This window comes from Papaver somniferum, chromosome 9 (assembly GCF_003573695.1).
Source record: "Papaver somniferum cultivar HN1 chromosome 9, ASM357369v1, whole genome shotgun sequence".
In the NCBI taxonomy this organism is placed as follows: Eukaryota; Viridiplantae; Streptophyta; class Magnoliopsida; order Ranunculales; family Papaveraceae; genus Papaver; species Papaver somniferum.
The window spans coordinates 1619396-1639956 of record NC_039366.1 but is presented as its reverse complement, the minus strand read 5'-3'; the positions used below and the strand labels follow the sequence as shown (position 1 = coordinate 1639956).

Here is a 20561-nt window from a genome sequence, read left to right as displayed (position 1 = left end):
GCAGTATGTTCTTGATCTTCTTCAGCGAGAGGGATTTGGTTATACCCTTTGTACCCATCTAAAGATGATACCCTATCATTTCCCGCTGCGGATTCCACCATTTGAGGAATATCTGGTAACGGAAAACTATCTTTGGGGCAAGCTTTGTTTAAATCAGTGAAATCTATGCAAATCCTGATTCCTTTGTTTTTCTTTGGGACAATGACCATATTCGCTATCCATTCTGGGTATTTAGCTTCTCTTATAATTCCTGCCTCAAGCATTTTCTGTAATTCTTCTTCTATTTGGGAATGGTAAGTTGTTGCAATTTTTCTTATTCTCTGTTTAAATGGTCTCACATTTTTGTTAATCTCCAATTTGTGGCATGCAATTGATGGATCTATTCCTGGTATCTCATCCATGTTTCCTGCGAAAATATCTTTATATTCTCGCAACAAGTTAACAGTTTCTTCTTCTTCTATATCCATTTTGGTTCCAATTCTCAACATTAGAGGCTCCTCTATAGTCCCAACGTTTATTTCTTTTGTTGGTTCTGCGGCAGTGTAACTGGGTTTAGGTTCTCCCATTGGTGGGTTCTTTATTGCTTTTATGGGTCCTTCCCTTCTTCCGAAATTTCGCTGGGTATTCCTTTGCCTTCTTTTGCCCTTATCATATATACTCTAAATTCTTCCTTCTTTGCTTCCTTTGCCAATTTTCTGCGAAATTGTTTCTTTTTTGCTTGTCCTTCATAATGTCTTACTTCAATTTGATGACATAATTTCGCATTGTCAACATCTCCTTTGATTTCACCTATTCCACTTGGAGTGGGGAATTTAATACATTGATGCAACGTTGATACCACAACTTTTATCGCATGTATCCATGATCTTCCTAATAACATATTATATGGCGATTCCATATCCACCACGCATAATGTCACATGTGTTTCGATTTCTCCAAGTGGAATTCGTACCACTATTTCTATTTTAGGTTTTGTTGTGGATTTTCCAAAGCCGTGAACAAAATATGTTGAATTGGACATTTCTTCGTCTTTAAATCCCATTTCCCGGAATGCATGATAAAATATTATATCAACTGAACTTCATGTATCAATTAAAGTTCTGTTCAACATCCATTTTCCTGTGGATTTTATTGTTGTCTCCTTCTCTTTTCGTGTAATAGACACTGTGATGACCATCGGAGATGTATGGTTCAAATTTTCTTTTGGTATTTCTTCCGCCATGAACGCAATTCTTTGCTTTTCCCAATCTTTCAAGGGTGATGTTTTTTTCCACCGCCATAATTTTCTTTCCTTCAAAATTTCGTTTATGTATTCTTCCTTTGATGTTTTCATGGAATTCATTAATCAAGCTCTTTGTTATCATATTACACTCCAATTTTTTGCCATTTTTATTAATTCTATTCATCTTTCCTCTAACTGATTCACTGATTTGTTTAATCACTTTCTTGATTTGAATATTCTCAATCAACAATCTTCAACTTTCGATCTTCAATCTCCCTGTTTCTAGCGCCATTATGTAGTTGCAGGAATTCCTACAATACACCCCTCATATGATTTCATTGTTGATCAGCTCATTTTTAGGTTTACACTCTTAATTTTATTGATTAATTTCTGAATGTTCTTACAAGGAAAATAAAGAAATCAAGAATGATCTCTACTCTGAACTTTCTCTCTCCTATTTACTTGTTTCTTACTCGAAAAAGATCTCCCTCTCCTTTACAACTCGAATGACTATTTATAAGGAAATACATAGTGGATGACAGCTAATTTGTCCTTTATTTTCGGATATGGTTTGCGACATTTTCGCAACCTTACAAATGTTAATTTCGCAAGCTCTCTAATTTTCGCAAGACTGTCACATATTTCTCATGACTTTAGATGACGTCATTTATTCTATCATTTCTGAAACTGTTCTGCGACGCTACTGTGCTGTATCATTGATAATTTCGCTGAGACATGATTGTTGCGAGATTCTGATCCTACAGCAGGCTGAGTGGTTCTCTAAGATTTTTCTATAAAAAAAAGTATTCTAGTGATAGGCCTCAAATAATTCTTGGAGGCCCCAAACTAGCCAGGTTAATTTGTTGTAATTTTTCTGATAATGGGTACCTCATTATGGCACTATATGGTTGTAGCAGCTATAGTGGAAAAGGGAAGGCTTCAACTTGGACTAGAGTTTTAATTCCACAATATGTACCTTATCGGGTGTTGCTGCTGTATTCACGCCGCTGTAGGTTTACAAGAAATTTCCTATGATCAAGCTGCTAATGGGCCACGGAGTGTGCGGGTCTGTCCTTGCACTAAACCATGTTCGGCATAGAACATTTCCCAAGTGTCTTCCTTATATCAGTCATTCAGGAGGTAACTAGCTAGTGCAGGTGGTCAACATTGATGGATCGCAAACATGAATCAAACGCGTTTAGATTTCTTGTACTGGTTTCTAGCTGGACTTAAAATATATAATAGAGCTGGTTCCATTGTTATTTTCTCAAAATAATGCGTCTATAACCAAGGACCTCCTATTTCTTATGTTCTACACCCCCTGTAAATAGCAAAGGTTTGCCTGACTGAACAAGAGCAAGCCATTAATAATAAATGAGATGCCATATCTCAACCTGACTTCAAAGGAGTGTCGAAGTGGGCCTAAACCGCGTGGTTTAAAATCATTTTGAAACAAGGTTTTCACACCAGTGCTGAATGTGAGAATTGATTTTGATTCTTCATAGTCAAGAAAGTGGTTAGCTTGAAGACATACCGAAACTGGAATTACCGCGTCAGATCAACCCACATGCATGGTTTTTCACTGGTAAAATTAGAAAAAATGCAAAAAAATTCAACTCGAGTTTTTCTTTTTGTTTGGGGTAAGTGTGGAAAAAAAGGAACACCTGCACTTTTTAAGGGTTGACACTACTCACAATATATATATATATATATATATATATACTCTATACAGCAGGTGTACCACAACTTGCATTACATCTGCGATCTTGTTGTGAACTGCCTTTGGTTTTTGAGGCTGCGCGCTTTCTTTCCTTCCTGCTAGGGATCTCTCTTTCTCACTGACTGATCAAATTGTTGGCTAGCTCACATATATACTTTTGTCATAACTTGAGTTTTCTTGTTGATGTTTGCGTATTTATCTCAATTTTTTAGATATTGTGGAAGCTCCAGTAGTTTTGCTGCGGGTCATACTGCTGTCACTAAGTTTGAGTTTCAGGAACTTGCTGTCGCCACAAAGAATTTTGCACCAGAATCCCTTTTGGGTGAGGGAGAATACGGGAGTACATTCGAAGGTTGCTTAAAGAGCAGTGAACAGGTTAGCTAGTATATATGTGTCCAGTTAAGAACTTTGTGATAATTTGAAAAGCTATTTCAATTTTCATCACATCCGCTTTTATAGTCTCTGTATTGATTCATAATTTTTTCTTTCCTATTTTACTTCACAGGTAGTTGCAGTTAAACAAGTTAACAAGGAAATGATAATTGGCGTCTACCGGTCAACGTTTTTGAAAATTCATATACGTAGCCTCTTACACCATCCTAACATAGTGGATATGACCGGTTACTGCATTGACGGAAACCAGATGTATTTTGTTCACGACTTCATGCCATTGGGATCCTTAACGGGCTATTTGCATGGTAAGATGGCCTACTAAATCTCTTTCTTTCATTGACCTCACTCAGTTGGGACTAAAATGATCATGCATGTTTTTCTAGATAAGAAGCCTCTGGACTGGAATACGAGGATGAAAATTGCAGCTGGTGCAGCTAAAGGAATAAAATACTTGCATGATGAATCAGTAATTCATGGAAATATCAAACCCTCCAACATTCTCCTATGCGAAGGATATCACCCTAAACTGTCAGATATCCTCGGGTTCAAGGAACGGATACCAGAACCTGACGAGTGTAACCAAGCAAGGTGGCAACTCATGATCATCCGTCAGTCTTATCGCCATGCACCAGAATTTTATTTCAATTTGAAACTCACCCAATCATTCGACATCTACAGTTTTGGCTTAGTCTTGCTAGAACTGATTTCAGGGTGCATGGCAGATATTAAGCCTAGTCTCATCGAATGGGTAACTATTTAGTTGTTTATTTTACAAACACTTTTAAGAAAACAAGATAAAAACTCAACAGATGCATGCAGATTGAGAAAGTACCAGACGCTGATTGAATCTTGTTTGGTGAGTGCGCATGCAGGTAAAATGTAAACTGGTGGGCGGTGAGGAATTCACTGCGGTGGCTGATCCACTACTAAAAGGCCATTATCCAGAGCAAGGCCTGTACCAAACTCTTTCTCTTGCAGCCGAGTGTTTACAAATCAAAGATGTCACTCGGCCTCGTATAGGATCTGTTGTGAATGTTCTATCAAATTTAGCTTCTGAAATTTATGACCCAAATGCTATCCAAATTGATCGAGCAGGCACGTTAACAATCGGCAAGATTGAGAAAGAAAGACTAACTGAGCAGTGGCAGCATATCCGGTGTTTTAGTCATTAACTATTGCCATGACTTAAAGAATGAAAGCTCTATGTTCCTGTTAAACTGGAAGCTCATTTTACTGAACTCTAGAAATGTTTTACGGTATAGCAAGCTGTATTTTCTTTTTTACATCTAGCTTTCATAATCTCCCAAGTAAATTCCGTACTTTAAAATCCTATACACCCTATTTGGGAGCCAAATTATCTCTTGGACTGATTGTCGATCCTATGGCTGTTGAAAATTGTTAAATAGTACTCCCCAGTGGACTCCGTACTTTAAAATCCTATACACTCTATTTGGGAGCCATATTATCTCTTGGACTGATTGATGATTCAAAAGCAACAGTTCCTATGGCTGTTGAAAATTGTTAGAACATGGGCATCAACTGGTAATGAGTGGAGAGGCCCTAAGGATTAGAATATGGGACTAATAATGACCCAGAATAAAGGTGCGGTCAAATCAAATGACTCAAAACCAATTAGCAATGGTCCTAAGGATTATAAACCACAGAAATAAGATGAAAGAACTTGTAGTTATAAGATTTCTTATAACTACACCCCACTCAATTTGGTTATATCTCTACGTGATCATCATGGACAATTACTTTATTGATTGAAGATTAAGATTGCATACAAAATATATTCAAGAACTACAACTACTCTTCTTGAAACCTAAATTCACTTTCTCTCTCTTACAAGACTTGTCCTAGAATCCTCACAGAAACAATGACTCTCTCCTTTATATAGGATTTTACATAGTGGATGACAGCTAAGAATCCCTTTATTTTCGGGATCACTGTGCGACATATTCGCTCATATACAATCGCTCATCTTCGCATAACTTACTTCTTCGCATAATTCTTCACACTTTACCTGTGACTTTGCTGACATCATCTGATGTGTCATCTCAATTTGTTGTGTGCGATGCTCCTCGCGTATGTTGTATTCTTCACTTCGCGTAGTTATTAATGTGTGAGATATTTAACTCCTACATTTGCCTCTTCTCGCTTATTCTTCAAAGTGAGCGATATGAGAAATTCTTCTTTTTAAAATCGCACACGCCTATCTTTTTCCATTTTACTTTGCCTACAGTTATCCGAGTTTCAAGTTCTTCTTGTGTAGCGTGTCCTTTTAACCACTCATTTTTTGACATGTCTTTTTTAACAGCAAGTTTTTATCCGTTCATTTCTTCGCATTGATGAGGGTAAATCTTGAAAACGGGTCTCTCTTTCCTATATATTCTCTTCTATCTTACTTCTTTTATCTTCTTTATTCTTTTTCACCTTCTCTGCAAATTCATATTCTTCATTCCCATTATTTAATGGCTCCTGCTGGTAAAAAGATGGAGATCGAATTTAACAGAATGAAAACCGACTTCAATCAGAGGGGTTATGAACTCTCCTTTCCTCCTTCATGTAATTTCACATCCAAACTTAATCTTGATCTAATCATATCCGAGCAGTGGAGTAACCGAAAAATCATCGTTTCGTTAGGTCAACTTCAATCTCTGCCAATTCCTTTATATAACCCTAATATTCCTCTTTTCTATAGAATTCTTGCTGATGAAAGTTTCGCACGAGGAATATTTCAGTTAAGTGGTGATGCTATTAGGATACCTTAGAGTATGCTCGTCGCGCAGCTGGTCTTGGAAATTCTTATCCCGATGAAGTGCGAAAAGAAGGTCATCGTGACAAAGTCATAGATCATGCTGAGTATATTCTTGATAATTTCTTTAAGAATTATTATATCGTTATTATGAAAAGTAACGTGACTAAGTGGGTTGTTTGCGTAAGGAGAGCAAATGGTATCGCTGAAGATGATAAAATTATGCGATATGCGGATTGGAATTCAAACTCTAATCGTGCTTCTCGCAGATCTAATGATTCCAGTTGGCTTAATTATCCTGTCATCTTGGAAGGGCCCTTTGTATCTGGTAGAGCTGCAGATGGTTCTGACAACCCTCTCCCCGAAGATTTCCCTCTCTATCAACCTTGGGAATTCAAAGTACTCGAAAATGAGGAAAACAAAGTAATGGTATGTGATCCTCTTAATCCAATTGGTAAATTTTTGTAACTGTCTTATATTTTATTTCTTCTCTTTCGCAGGATGCCCAAAAGGTCAGTACTTCGCTCAAGGTATTAACTTCGCAGAATAAAGGAGTAAGAAACACACTTCCTATTTTAACAATATTGTTGCCTCTGTTTCTTATCTTGATTATTCGCGCAGGTGAATCCTATGAACAACAAAACGTTAGGCAAAAGCAAGAGAATCCCTAAGAAACCCGCGTCGAAAACTTTACCCAAGAAAACCTCATCGGAAGAGGATGTCTCTAGGAAGCATGCGAGATATGATTCCTCTTCAAGCTCTGAATCTTCAGATGGAAATACTTTAGCTTCTGAAGAAGAAGTTTCGATTGATTCGTATCGTAAGAAGCTGTCTGATATTTTTTCTAGAGATGCTCTTGCTACCCTTGATGATGATGAAACGTAACGTGCCTTCCAGATGGTATCAAAGATCTGTACTGTACCTAATTTGGGGGATCGATCTCTTCGCAGAGCTGCCTCTGCGATAAATCCATATTTTCGATTTGTAATGAATGGCTTGGTAATATTCTACAACATTTGTTTTTGATATTTTCCTTAGTTGAAACATTTGCTTATGATATTTTTATCTTTGCAGAGTGCCCGCATATCTTATGCAATTTCTTTAGACAATGATAGAAAACTTCACAAGTTGCTAGATGAGAATACCAGGCTGAAACATGAGAAGTCTAATCTTTCAGATGCGAACGTGAACCTTACGAGTGAGAATACAAAACTTAGAAATGAGAATTTAACTAATTCTCAATTGTTCTCCAAACTCGAGAAAGAAACAAGGAACTCATTGGTATGTAGCTCAGATTTTCTCACTTTTTTCCTTTTATGCGATCATTCACACTTCTTACTTGATTGTCTTCGCAGACCTGTATAACCTTTCAGATGAAGCGGCCAATCTTCCCGATGCTGAAACTCTTTTAGAACACCTCAATTCCTCTTTAAGTAACTACCCCACTCGAGGATTTGAAAACCTTAACTTGGAGGAATTAAGATTAAAATATACTACCTTAGAGAACGCCATAAAAATGCATTATCCGCTGCGAGTAATTTTAAACGACGTTTTTATGAGGAGAAAGAGGCAGTTCATATATTGGAGGCGAAGAAGAACGATCTTATTACTGAAAAAGTTGAAATTTCCCTTAGGGGTGCGAAAGCATTAGAACAATTTCAAGAATCCCTTATTGAGATTATGATAGAACGTGATTCAGCTTGTCGTGAGAGAGACACTCTTATTGAGGAAAGAAATTTAATTCGATCTCAACTCCTTATATAAAGTGAAGCTGAGTTCAATTGGGCTGCTAGAGTTCTGAACGATGCTAGAGATAATCTAGGTGTAAATTTTAGTCTTCATACTGAGCATTCTTCATTGGTCGCAGACATTATTTCCAATTATGAAGGTCATCTGTTGTTTTTTGATCTTCATTTATATATATTATTATTTTTTTAAGAAATAATGTCTGTTATCTTAACTCTTTTGTTAATGCTTCACAGAGAAAGAGAAGGAACAACAAAAGAGAATTTCAGAACTAGAAACTCGCTGGGCTACTAAAGAAGAAGAATCGTCTTCTCGTAATTCAAAGTATCAGCAACTGAAGCAAAATTGGTTTAACTTAGTCCAGAACAACAGTAACGATGCTAATCGTTCTCGTGAGGCTGCTGTTAAGAGAGTTTGTGTAGAGAACGACATTCCTTTGTCGAAGTACAACTTTCCAGTGATCCTTGAAAATGTTCCTATTCTTGATATCTAAATTACTGATGGAGAAGAAGATTCTGAAGAGGAAGTTAACGATTCTGAGTCTGAGGGAAATGAGGAAGATGAAAATTGATTGCTTCTTCTTGTTGTAATATACTTGTCAATTCTTGTAAATTCAACTTTCATCTTTTTAATATGATTCGTCTTTTCTTCGCTTCATATTTATGACTTCTTCATATGCAAGTAAGACTATCAAAAAGTGGCAAATAACACTTCCTTCGCATTCCTATTCTTTCCTCTTGTTATTTGTCGTATCTGTGATATACCAAATATATAATTGCTATCTTTTATCCAAAGTTTCTCTTGGTGCGAACATATGGGGAACTTTTAGGATTAAATTTGTGTATTATTCATGAGGTCTTAATTGTTCCTTCCTATGTAAAGGTCTTATGTTGCCTCTTTTATGTGCGATGAAATTGCAGGCAGTCGTTACACCATAGTGTATTGACCCATTGATCTCATCTTACCATTTTCTCTTTGTATTATTTTTTCTTCAGGTTAATTCACATAAATATCACAAGTATTAATACTCATATGAGTTATAAGTCTTTTGACATTTACTTTTGACACAATTAAGCTCCCTAATGGAGGGTGTCGTCCTTATCTTCCCCCAGGCTTCCCCTTCAAAGAAGCTTACCTCTATCTGGTTAAGATTATGGCTCTTCCCATCCGTCTTTTCAACAACCAGTTTATTTCGCAATCTCGCATACACTACCTATAGGGTTTATGGCAGCAAGATCACACCCTAAGTGGGGTATCTTTGGACCGAGTGCATCATAGTCAGGACTTGTCAAGAGTGGCAAGGTATGCTCCAGACGTCCCGGGCACTCTTGACTCAACCGTGTACCTCGACGCCCTGATCGAGTTTCTGCACTCCTTAGGAGAGCCTTTATCACCTTAGGCTCTCAATCTAAGATTAATATCTTAGACTGAGAATTTAAGGTATCTCTCTCGGATGGGCATTATCGTTTAATTCTCACCCCAAATATCCATAACTCAAGTTCCGGGGTCGGTGTAGCCTTCCCTTGAGTCATGCCTTCTAGGTCTTTCCAATTATGACATGCGCTAGGTCTTACTATTTTTCCTCTTGCATATGATCGAACTAGGGTGCACGCCATATTTGGATTCCTAGCCAATCTGATAATAAATATCATTTTCTATAGCCTTTTATAAAGGTCTTATTATAAAGATTTCTCTTTGTATTTTCTTATTATGGATTTACCATATGGAGTTAAAGTTTTTCATTTCAATCAACTCTAGTACATAAATGTTGTTATTGAATCGTCTTGCTCAAAGAAAATCATACACATTCATTCTACGCATTTGATTCTTCCGAAATTCGCTTATGTTTATAATCATTCGACTGGCATTGTGCGAACATCCTTGTGCCTTCCACCTTATTATGTTTTGTCTCCACTTATTTTGTTGCTCTTTGTATTTTATTATCCATTTTTGCTGCTTCCGTTACTGATTTCTTCTAATAATTTTCTTCCACCATGAACTTTCTATCCAATTTTGTTTCCTTTCCTCCTGTTGATTGTTGATGTTAAACATTACCATCTAATATACTTCAACACCTCACATACTTGTTAGTCAACTTTGTATACTTCCTCAGACATCAACCATTAATCTTTATGCTCTTCTACTATCTGCTGCATTCTTTTGCCAATTTCTTCGCTTGGATTCCCTTGCTTCGCATCTATCAATATAAATTTCTTGACAACTTTTACTTTCAACTGTGTCCCCTCTTATAATTCCAACACCCTGTGGTAGAGGAAACTTGATGCACTGATGAAATGTTGATGCAACAACTAGTATACCATGCAACCATGGTCTTCCAATTAGAGCATTATATGGTGATTCAACATCCACTACACATAATGTGATGTCTGTTGGTAAGCTTTGTAGAAGAATTCTCATAGTCACCTCCCCTTTTGGTTTGTTCGTAGAGCCATTAAAACCATAGATTTTGTATGTTGAGGGGATCAATTGATCATCTCTTCCACCAATTGTTTTGTATGTGGGATAAAATAGAATATCCACAGAACTTCCAGTGTCTATAAGAATTCTATTTATCGCCCAGGTGTTTTTCTCATTTTGTTCTTCATCTTCTTCTAAATATTTTGGGTTAATTCCCAATCTTACCACCAACGAGCACTCATGTGACGCTTTTCCTTCTGGTACTTCATCTGCGCTGAACGAGATTTTCCGCTTTTGCCAGTCCTTCAAAGATGGTATTTTTGCCAGGTTGAAAATTTCCCTTCCTTCATCATCTCTTGCATTTACTCGACTTAAGACATTATCATGAAAATCTTCTATGTTTTTGAATGAATGTATGATCGAGTTACATAATAGATTCTCTACCTTCGCTCCCACCTCAATAACAAATGTGTTCCTATCCATTTCCTTTCCATATTTATTTCCTTGAGATGATGGTGGTGGTAACTTTCCTTGTTGATTTAGTAGGAAGTGGTCGAACTTCCCCTGCTCGATCATTCGCAATATAATCTTCTTCACATTTCTGCAGTTGCTTGTTGTGTGACCATGAAATCTATGATAGACACAAAATTCTTTACTCCTCCTCCCTGGTGGTGGCTCTTTGCCTGCATTATGCGGTTCTGTAATATCATCCATTAGGAGAGAAGCTTCCCATACTTTATCCACTGTAGTGTTCAATTTTGGCAGATTTACTTGTTCCCACACTATTCTTCCAGCTTTCTTGTTATAAGTTGTTTGCTGTCCTGCAGAGCTACCTGGCTGAATTGTAGCATTACTTCCATATTTTTGAAGTTGTTTGTCTCTGTACTCTTTACCAAACTTTTGTTCCATTTCCGCATTACCCCTTCCTTGATTTCTCTGCGATGTACTCGCAACAGCATTTGTGAGTCTCGGAAGCAAGCTTGTGTTTTCACCTTTCGGATCAGATATTGCAACTGGGTAAGATTCCATGTCTCTTTACTTTTCCTCTAGGGTTATATATTCTTCTTGAAATTCGCGTAGTTCCGACATTGTAATTGTATCCTTTAATCTGAAAATTTGGGTATATAATAGGTCTGTTGCAAAGAGAGCATTAATGAATGCAAGAATAAGATGTCTCTCGTACACCCGTATTTCCATTTCACTACACATTGTTCTCCAGCGAGTCGTTAGATGAAGCAAACTTTCAGTTGTTCTTCTGCGAAGTCCAAATGCGGTCTCAATCCCCTGTCTTGATAGATTATTACTTATGTATTGCCCCAAAAAGATGTTTTGTAAATGATGAAACGAACCAATGGATTCTACAGGTAGTCCTTCAAACCACTTCAAAGCTTCACCTGCTAAACTTGCAGCAAAATACTTGCACATTACTGCATCATAATTTTCCCACTGCAATAAACATCTAGAATAAGCTTTCACATGTTGGATCGCACATGCACTACCATCAAATATACTTGTAAATGCTGGTAAACTGCACTTAGATGGTATCGGTGCCCTTTGAATTTCTTTTTTAAATGGAGTTTTTCCAGCTTCCTCCACTGCTTCCTCTAGTTGTCTTCTCCCGTCATTTCTTTTTGCAGTCATCATTTCTCTTAATTCTGCCATCTTCCTGAGAATTTCTTTGCTGAATGATTGATCCAAATCTTCTTGCATGGGTCTTTTTATCCTTGCTTGTCTCAATCTATTCTCATGATTGTTTGCTTCGATTTGTGCTCTATCATGTCTTTCTTCAGTATCTTTGCGATCATATCGATTCTTTGATATTTCTCTTTCTTGTGGTGTCATTCGACCTTGATCCGTATCTTCTATGCGATGACGTTCACGTCCTCTTACTCTATTATCAATGTGACGCAATCCACTTTGTAATTTTCTTTCTTCTAATTCTTCCCTTCTTCTCTGTCTATCTTTCGCACGTGCAACTTGTCATTCGCGCTCATATTCATCTCTCAACACTTCCCTACCATGTAATATCATTTGTCCTTGCCCTGGATGTTCTTCTTCCCTTTCAGAATTAGTATTTGCTCGGCGAAGAAGTTCGCGCGGATGTTCATATCGATTAGTTGCTTAGTCAATTATACGTCTTCTTTCCCTGTGACCTTCCAAGTTTTCATCTTCTTGCGAGTTTTCTTCAATGACTTCCATATGTTGCCTTCGCCTATCATTTCTCCGATTAGATTGGCTCTGTCGGGAAGAATTCCTACTGGATCTTGATCTTGAGCGTGTAACACTCCTTGACCTTTGTTCTTGTAATATAAGATTCTCTTCTCGTAAATCATCATTTTGACGGATCAAATTCGCACGTTCCTCTTCTTCTCTCTTTCTTTCAATTATTAATTTTTGCCTAAGCCCTGCAATCGTCATATTTCCTTCACTCGCTGTAATTTGTTCTTCGTTCCCAATTCTCTGTTCTTCTTCTGTAGAATTCGACATCGCAGTATGGACACTCACTCTATCATAATCTATATCATTATTATGTCCTTGTCCTCGCTGAAACCTAATTGGATTTTCTACTCTTTGATTTTCGTCCATTCTTTCTTCTTCTTGCTCAAGATTTGTAATTCTTCTTCGTTCAGCGAGTCTGTTACTCCTTCTAGTCGCCATTCCTTGTTCCACAATAGATTCAATCCTTACCATTTGCTAAATGTTTTGATCTCACTATTTTCTGTACAATCTATGATATACTATCAGGATTTATCATCCAAAGCTGTTTCTAGCGCCAAAAATATAGTTGTAAGATTTCTTACAACTACACCCCACTCAATCTGGTTATATCTCTATGTGATCATCATGGACAATTACTTTATTGATTGGAGATTAAGATTGCTTACAAAATATATTCAAGTACTATAACTACTCTTCTTGAAACCTAAACTCACTTTCTCTCTCTTACAAGACTTGTCTTAGAATCCTCACAGAAACAATGACTCTCTCATTTATATAGGATTTTATATAGTGGATGACAGCTAAGAATCCCTTTATTTTCGGGATCACTGTGCGACATATTCGCTCATCTTCGCATAACTTACTTCTTCGCATAATTCTTCACACTTTACCCGTGACTTTGCTGACATCATCTGATGTGTCATCTCAATTTGTTGTGTGCGATGCTCCTCGAGTATGTTGTATTCTTCACTTCGCGTAGTTATTAATGTGTGCGATATTTAACTCCTACGGAACTAAACGAGGAGGAGATAAACAAGTAAACTACAAAACCGCGTAGAAGTAAGATGAAAGATTTTTACAACACGTCGTGGGAGAAAACTGCCCTCTGCTAAGGGTGGGGTCTCCGGTTTTTTTTCATCCGTTTTTTCTGATGTCCGTTACAAATTGTTGTTTTTGAGAACGTTTCTAGTTGTGCACCTCTTTGCTGATTCTTAGGGTCCAGTGTAACCATCAACTTTGGCATATTTCCCGATAGACCATGTTTATGCATACTTTACAGATGTTTATCATGTGCCAGAAACAACTGCAACTAATAAACTCATTTGTTTACAAAAAAGGCTACTACTTACTTAGGGAATGGATAAAAAGAATGAAAACAGGAAATTAATAATTCAACTCTTAACAACTTGCTCCATCTTCCCTTGCCTGCAATGGAAGATAGTGATGATTTACAAATGGAAGAAGATATATTGTTTCTACATTTACATCATGGAATAATCCTCGCTACTATAGTTTCGCTAAGAATTAAAACAAGACAATTATGACAATATCCTGTCAATTAATTACATCAAGTACTCCAATCACGAAAATTCTCTTGAATGGTAATTTTTTGTTTCCTTCCATAGGTGCATAAATTCTCTTGAATGATGATTATATGTTGACAGCTAGTGTATGGATAAAAAGAATTAAAACAGAATATCACACTCTTAACAACATACTTGTATAAATAAGGAACCTTATCAACAGATACATTCACTTTCAGAAAACTTCAAGGATTTTGATGGAGTTATCTTACTTCTCCTCCATGTCCATTCTTTCTTTTCTCTGTTTAACCCTACTGTTGGGAGGAAAAGCTGGCGCTTCTATTGCACCAGCTTTATACCTTTTTGGTGGCTCATCTTTAGACAGTGGAAACAATAATTTCCTACAGACTAAAGCTAAAGCAAATTACCCTCCATATGGAGTTGATTTTCTAGGCGGAGCAACTGGAAGATATACAAATGGTCCAACCACCGGAGATTTCATAGGTATGAATAACACAAATTCATAGAAATGCTAATTAATACTGTTTTATTAGGTAGTATGGATTTCTACTAATACTCACGAATATTTAACCTTTTTTTTTTCTGTCATGCAGCAACGCAACTCGGATTACCTTATCCGCCAGCATACTTGAGTCTATCAGAGATTCAGAGACGAAACATCATTACTGGCATGAACTATGCGTCAGGTTCTTCTGGAATTCTCCCCGAAACAGGAACGGCACTGGTAATATACAACAAACCATCAATTCTTGGATGCAAGAAGTAACAACCACTATTCCAACTAGGGCTTCACTAATTAATTAACTGACTCTTCTGTTTTCTTGTTTGATTCTACATATAGGGAGACAATTTATCTCTAGATGAGCAGATCAGTTTCTTCCAAAGGACAGTGAAAAATGATTTGCCGCATATTTTCAGAACCCCAGAAGTTCTTTCGCTTTACTTGTCTAAGTCTATCTTTATTATTACAAGTGGTCCTAATGACTATCTCAACAACTATCTGCAACCGCAGTTCTACAACACAAGCAAAACTAATCCTCCTCAACAATTTGCTAACCTCTTATTAGACACTCTTGGACGACAATTGACAGTATGCACCTCCATCAATTCCTTTGCTTGTCAAGTTAATTAAGAGTTTGATTACTGGTGAATTTCTGTGGGGATCGATCATCTCCTTTGTTTATGTTTTTTGATGATTTAATTTGCAGACGATATTCAATAATGGAGGAAGAAAATTTGTAGTTTATGGTATTGGTGCTTTGGGATGCTTACCGGTTGTACTAGCCAACGTTAATCCGAAGCCAACAACTCCTTGTGCAGAAAATGTGAATAATTTGGTTAAGATTTTCAACAATGGACTTGCAGCCAAGCTACAACAGCTTACTTCTAGCTTAGAAGGCTCCACATTCGTCCTCGCTGATACTTACACAGACACCTATGCTCAGTTCCAAGATCCTGTTAAATATGGTAAAGACAACTGTAGTTGATATCAATTTAATACTATTGATCAATTTCACTAGCATATATGTGCATAAGATATTCTTTTTGATCGGAAAGATGACCACACAACATGTCAGATCATATAGGCAACCCCGAAATTCTTTGAAACCCATATATAAATATTTTCTATTCTTTCTTCATGTAGGATTTTCCGAGGGAAGAACACCGTGCTGTGCAGTAGGAGACTTAGGAATATGCCTTCCTGGACAACAACCGTGCACTGACAGAAATGATCATCTATACTATGACGGGATTCATCCAGTTCAACGAGTAAATTACCAATTTGCAAGAAATTGCTTCAGTGGCTCAACTGTGTGCACCCCGATTAATATTCGACAGTTAGCATTTAAGCTATGATAACAATGCACTCAGATACTTTACCTAATAGTTTCTGTCTTACTGCTTCCATGGAAATTATAATGTAATACTATGTTTTCTTTGAGACAATTGTTTCACCTCTATAAAACCACAGTTGTGTATGATAAGTAATTCGTCGTTGTAGTTTGATAGCATACAAGAAAATGAGAACCATTTACTACAATTGTGACCAAGTCAACAACTGGTGCGCCTTGGGATATCCTATGGAAATAAACCATTGAATCATTATCATTTAGCAGTTAGAATTTGGGATTTCTTCAATCACTGAACTTCACCCATTTTCCGAGAAGAAATGGAATCCAGCTGAAACTGATAATTTAGGAAATTCTCTGTTTTGTATAATCGGCCGACCAAAGGGAGGCCTTCTATAGGATGACAAATAAGCATCCTGTCCGTCACAATGTTTGTACAGAGAATATAAAATCAGACTTTTCATTTTCAAAATCTCATTAAATTGAGATCCAATTTTACATAATCTTAAAAATTGAGTATAAATTTCCTTCCAACATAATCAAAGAAACAAATTATCTGGTCAAACTTCTTGAAACTACTCATTAAATTAATCAGAATCAGTCGATTTCAGTTCATTTTTGTCAAAAAAAAAACAGAAAAAACCAACTTCCAAATTTTAACAAATCTACCTATAAGACTGCATAACAGCAAAATCGTTTTCAAAATTTCATTCAAAAAAAGCAAAACGATTCTCTATTTCAATAATTTAGTATTTTTTCTGAGACAATTTCGATAAAACTGGGCAGATGAAACTGAAATTGTTTGCCTACAAAAACAGAGCAATGATACAGTGGGATTCGATCATTTCGCGGTTATGAAGATGATGGGTATGGGTATGGGTCTGGTTATCCGACCGTCTGTCACCCATTGTTCTCAAATCTCTTTTTCTTCTTCATTTTTAATCCATCAAATCTTCTTCTCTCATTCTTCATCAACCCGAGAATCAAAATCACAAACCCGTATCTTCAAATCAAAATAAAAGCTTGATTAACAAACACTCCGAACTTCCTCCCTTTTTATCAAAAAAGACTTCCTCCCTTTAATCACCACCAACCAAGGAGACAAGAACAACAAATTAAGCTTTAAATTTACGGATTAAATAAAAAGAAGAAGTAGCAAGAGTACTTCAATTTTATGACATTTCAGATAAAAACAGGAAAACCAGAGAAGTTGAAGAATGAGTTGGTCTTTTACTCGTTAAACAATAAACAAGGCGAGAAAAGCTAGGCTTAGTCATTAATTAGCCTTGTGATGTGAGCTATTTAAATGAAAATGACCAAATACCCATATACCTTCCGAAATTCCAAACACCTCTTCTTATGCATGCGGCTTTCAACATGGCCACATGGAGTGATAGTTTTGACTGCACATGTGTTAACCTAGTGTCCACCCCCACCCAAACGTTTTACGCAACAGGGATTTTATTTGTGTTTTTTCGGAACTGAATAGGCAATGATAATCTTTTTATTTTTATCCTTTATCAAGTGGATTATGAGTATTTTTTTTAGATTGAAAGATTATAATATATAAAAGCAAATTTAGTACAAGAGGTTTACAAATTGGCAGTGTTATTCGGCTCCATATTCTCCACCTCCTTATTTTTCTCTCTACAATCTAAATTTTATATTAGAGGAATGGTGAATCCCACTTGAATCTAAATACAAATCTCGATACAGATGTGAGATTCAGATTGTAGGGAGATAAATAGGAAGCTGAATATACAAATATATTACGAGTATGAATAAAATGTTTCGGTTCGGATAATTTGGAAAAAATTTCAAATTGTGTAAGCAATGATTTGTCGTTGTTATCCGCCTCACACAGTCACTTTCTATACGATCGATTTTTTGTATTTTGTTGGACACAATATTTGTGCCTTAATGATTTAATGGCTTCCGTTAAGTTTAGTTATTGTAGTGTACACTGTCGGCCCCCACTGCTGCAACAGTCGTCTAGTTAGAATCAAACAATGTTAACCTGTAATTAATCAAATAAAATTCATTTTTCTGCACTTATAAAAGTGTGATCTTTAGAAGAAATATAAACTGGTTGAATTACAATTATTTATTTTGGATACATCTTATTATTACAACAACAAAATAATCAATAAATTTCCAATATAGAAACCACATTTTATCCCTTTTTATCAGCATCACAAGGAATGGACCCCAGAATCCAACTACAAACCCCAAAAAAACAATACTGTAGAATATCAACTTCTCACTTGCATCTTCTTGATCATCGTTTTGATCGTCTTCTTCAACTTCACAAACTTTCTTTGTAGGTTCTCCACACAACAATGCATTCCCAACGAAAGCCCAACCATCAACACCCAACGTGTCAAAGTGAGTCCCTCTTGGAATTTTGCCACTCAACTCATTGTAAGATAGGTTTAGAAACCCAAGAGAGTCGAGCGATGTTAAAGAATGTGGGATTTGCCCAGAGAGTGTATTGAAACTTAAGTCCAAAGAAACCAAATTAGACATATCTGCAATACTCACAGGTAAATTACCCGAAAGATGATTGTGAGACAAATTCAGCCTTCGAAGTCCTTTTGACCGGCCAATCTCTGTTGGGATGTTACCCTCGAACATGTTGCAAGATAGATCCAATACCGAGTCATAAGGGTATACTTTTTGAAATTGTACCATGATCCCGTTGATCACCATCTGCAATTGAATATCATTATCATTCCGTTGATCCGTTAGCTGCACTGAAGAATAACTTGGTAAATTCATCCAGTACCTTCCTAACTTTGTAGGAATATGGCCCGAGAGTTGGTTATGCGATAAGTCCAAAATTAGAAGGTGACTCAAGCTAATTTCATTAGGGAGTGACCCATTCAACTTGTTTGACCTTAAAGAAATGATTCTTACGTAAGGATGCTGTGGACCAAATAATGCTCTGGGTATATTGCCTTGGAAGTGGTTATTTGCTAAATTAAGAACATCTAGATCCGGAAATTTACTGATGAAGGTGATAGTACCTTCCAGATAGTTGTCTTGCAGTTGAAGATAATTCAAAAAATGTAATTGTCCAATCTCATTCGGAACATTTCCCTTGAGACTGTTGTTCCCAAGGTTTAGTGATTCAAGATTCCTACAATTCCCTATGGTATTAGGTATAACCCCTGAGAATTTGTTGTTTGAGAGGTCAATAGTTGAAGATGAATAAATTGGTATGTTTGAACATATAGAAGAGGGAATTGAACCTGAAAATTCATTACCAGCTAGATTGAGGACTTCTAAATCAGAAAGTGTGACTCCGATTTCTGCTGAGATTTCACCACAGAGTTTATTATTTGATACATCAAATGATGAATCGAGGTTTTGTAGTTTGGAGATACAAGAAGGAATAACTCCTGTCAGGTTGTTATGAGACATGTCCAAAGACCGGAGATTAGTCAATTTACAGATGAAAGGAGGGAATAATCCTGTTAGATTGCATGATGGCAAAACCAAAGACTCTAGTTGGAATTTAGAGTACAAACTGATATTTCGATCTATAACTACGGTCAGCCTGTTTGAGCTCAGATCGATGGTAGTTAGTTTCTGATATGGTAAGTTTTTGAAGCTTAGGCCATTGATGTTGAAACATCCTAGTTAGATCAGGGTTAAGATCAGGATTATCACTAACATCAAGCTCTTTCAGTTGAGGAAGATAAGGTACAGAACCTTGTAATCCACAATTAGACAAGTAGAGAGCAGAAAGTGAAGTTAAATTCCCAAGCTGTTCTGGGATTTTGGAACGGAGTTCATTATAATTCATATTAAGAGAAGATAGAAAAGAAAGATTGTGAAAACTGGGAAAAGTTGTGCTAGATATTCTGCAACCTGAAAGATCAAGATATCTAAGATTGGAAAGATGCAATATATGTTCGGCGAAGTTCTCTTCCGAGGGTGTGGCCTGATTAATTAGATCAGTAACACTCAAATTTAAGACTTGTAAATTGAGTAACCCTCCCAACCATTTTAGAGATGATGATTCTAAGTCATGATTCTCAGATAAATCAAGGTAATGTAGAGATGAAAGATTGTCGAATTGTGTTGAAATCGATGAACCAATGTTGGAGTGGGAGAGATCAAGATGAGAAAGTTTTGTCAGATTAGAAAGCTCAAGTGGAATTGGTGTTTCCTGGAAATCGTTCCAGGCTAGATCAATATACTCCAGATGACTAATGTTGAAAAGGGAAGGAGACAAGTTACCTGTTAGCGAAGTGTTTGGTGAATCATCAGCGGCTGTGTTTCGAAGGCTGATGGAGATGACCCGAAAAGAGTCATATGAACATCCAACTCCTTGCCAATTACAACAATTTTGATTTTGGTAGCTATCGTTCCATGATGCCAAACGATTTGCAGGGTCACTCAAAGAGGATTTGAAATCAAGTAGGGCTCTTCTATCCTGTTCATGACATCCATGACAGGTTAGTGGGAAATGAGCAATACTGATCAATAAACAGAACAGAAAATAAAGATTGATGAGAAGAAGACAAAATGATGCCATTTGATGGCTCTTAATATCGCGAATTTAAGGCTAATCAATATCAAGTAGTATTACTTAAATGAAGTATATCAATTAAAGGGATGAATGTGCAGAATTGGCATTGGCGTGGACTGATATTTATAGGTTTTATACGATTAGCAGTTCATT

At 36.7% G+C, this 20561-nt stretch overlaps 3 protein-coding genes across 3 annotated transcripts; 2 read left to right on the top strand and 1 right to left on the bottom strand.

Moving 5' to 3' along the window:
- The first annotated feature begins 3049 nt into the window (after positions 1-3049).
- LOC113308846 (serine/threonine-protein kinase PBL27-like) lies at positions 3050-4679 on the top strand. The gene is made up of 4 exons (XM_026557293.1): positions 3050-3317; positions 3448-3640; positions 3719-4083; positions 4208-4679. Exons 1-4 carry the CDS (start codon positions 3126-3128, stop codon positions 4505-4507), a joined length of 1050 nt encoding a protein of 349 aa, XP_026413078.1. The 5' UTR covers positions 3050-3125; the 3' UTR covers positions 4508-4679.
- Positions 4680-14257: 9578 nt separating this feature from the next.
- On the top strand, positions 14258-15897 carry LOC113309973 (GDSL esterase/lipase 7-like). The gene is made up of 5 exons (XM_026558499.1): positions 14258-14504; positions 14615-14745; positions 14863-15111; positions 15230-15488; positions 15667-15897. Exons 1-5 carry the CDS (start codon positions 14258-14260, stop codon positions 15876-15878), a joined length of 1098 nt encoding a protein of 365 aa, XP_026414284.1. The 3' UTR covers positions 15879-15897.
- A 2074-nt stretch (positions 15898-17971) lies between these two features.
- On the bottom strand, positions 17972-19294 carry LOC113309972 (probable LRR receptor-like serine/threonine-protein kinase At4g36180). Its single transcript, XM_026558498.1, has one exon. It carries the CDS (start codon positions 19292-19294, stop codon positions 17972-17974), a length of 1323 nt encoding a protein of 440 aa, XP_026414283.1.
- Between the last annotated feature and the right edge of the window lie 1267 nt (positions 19295-20561).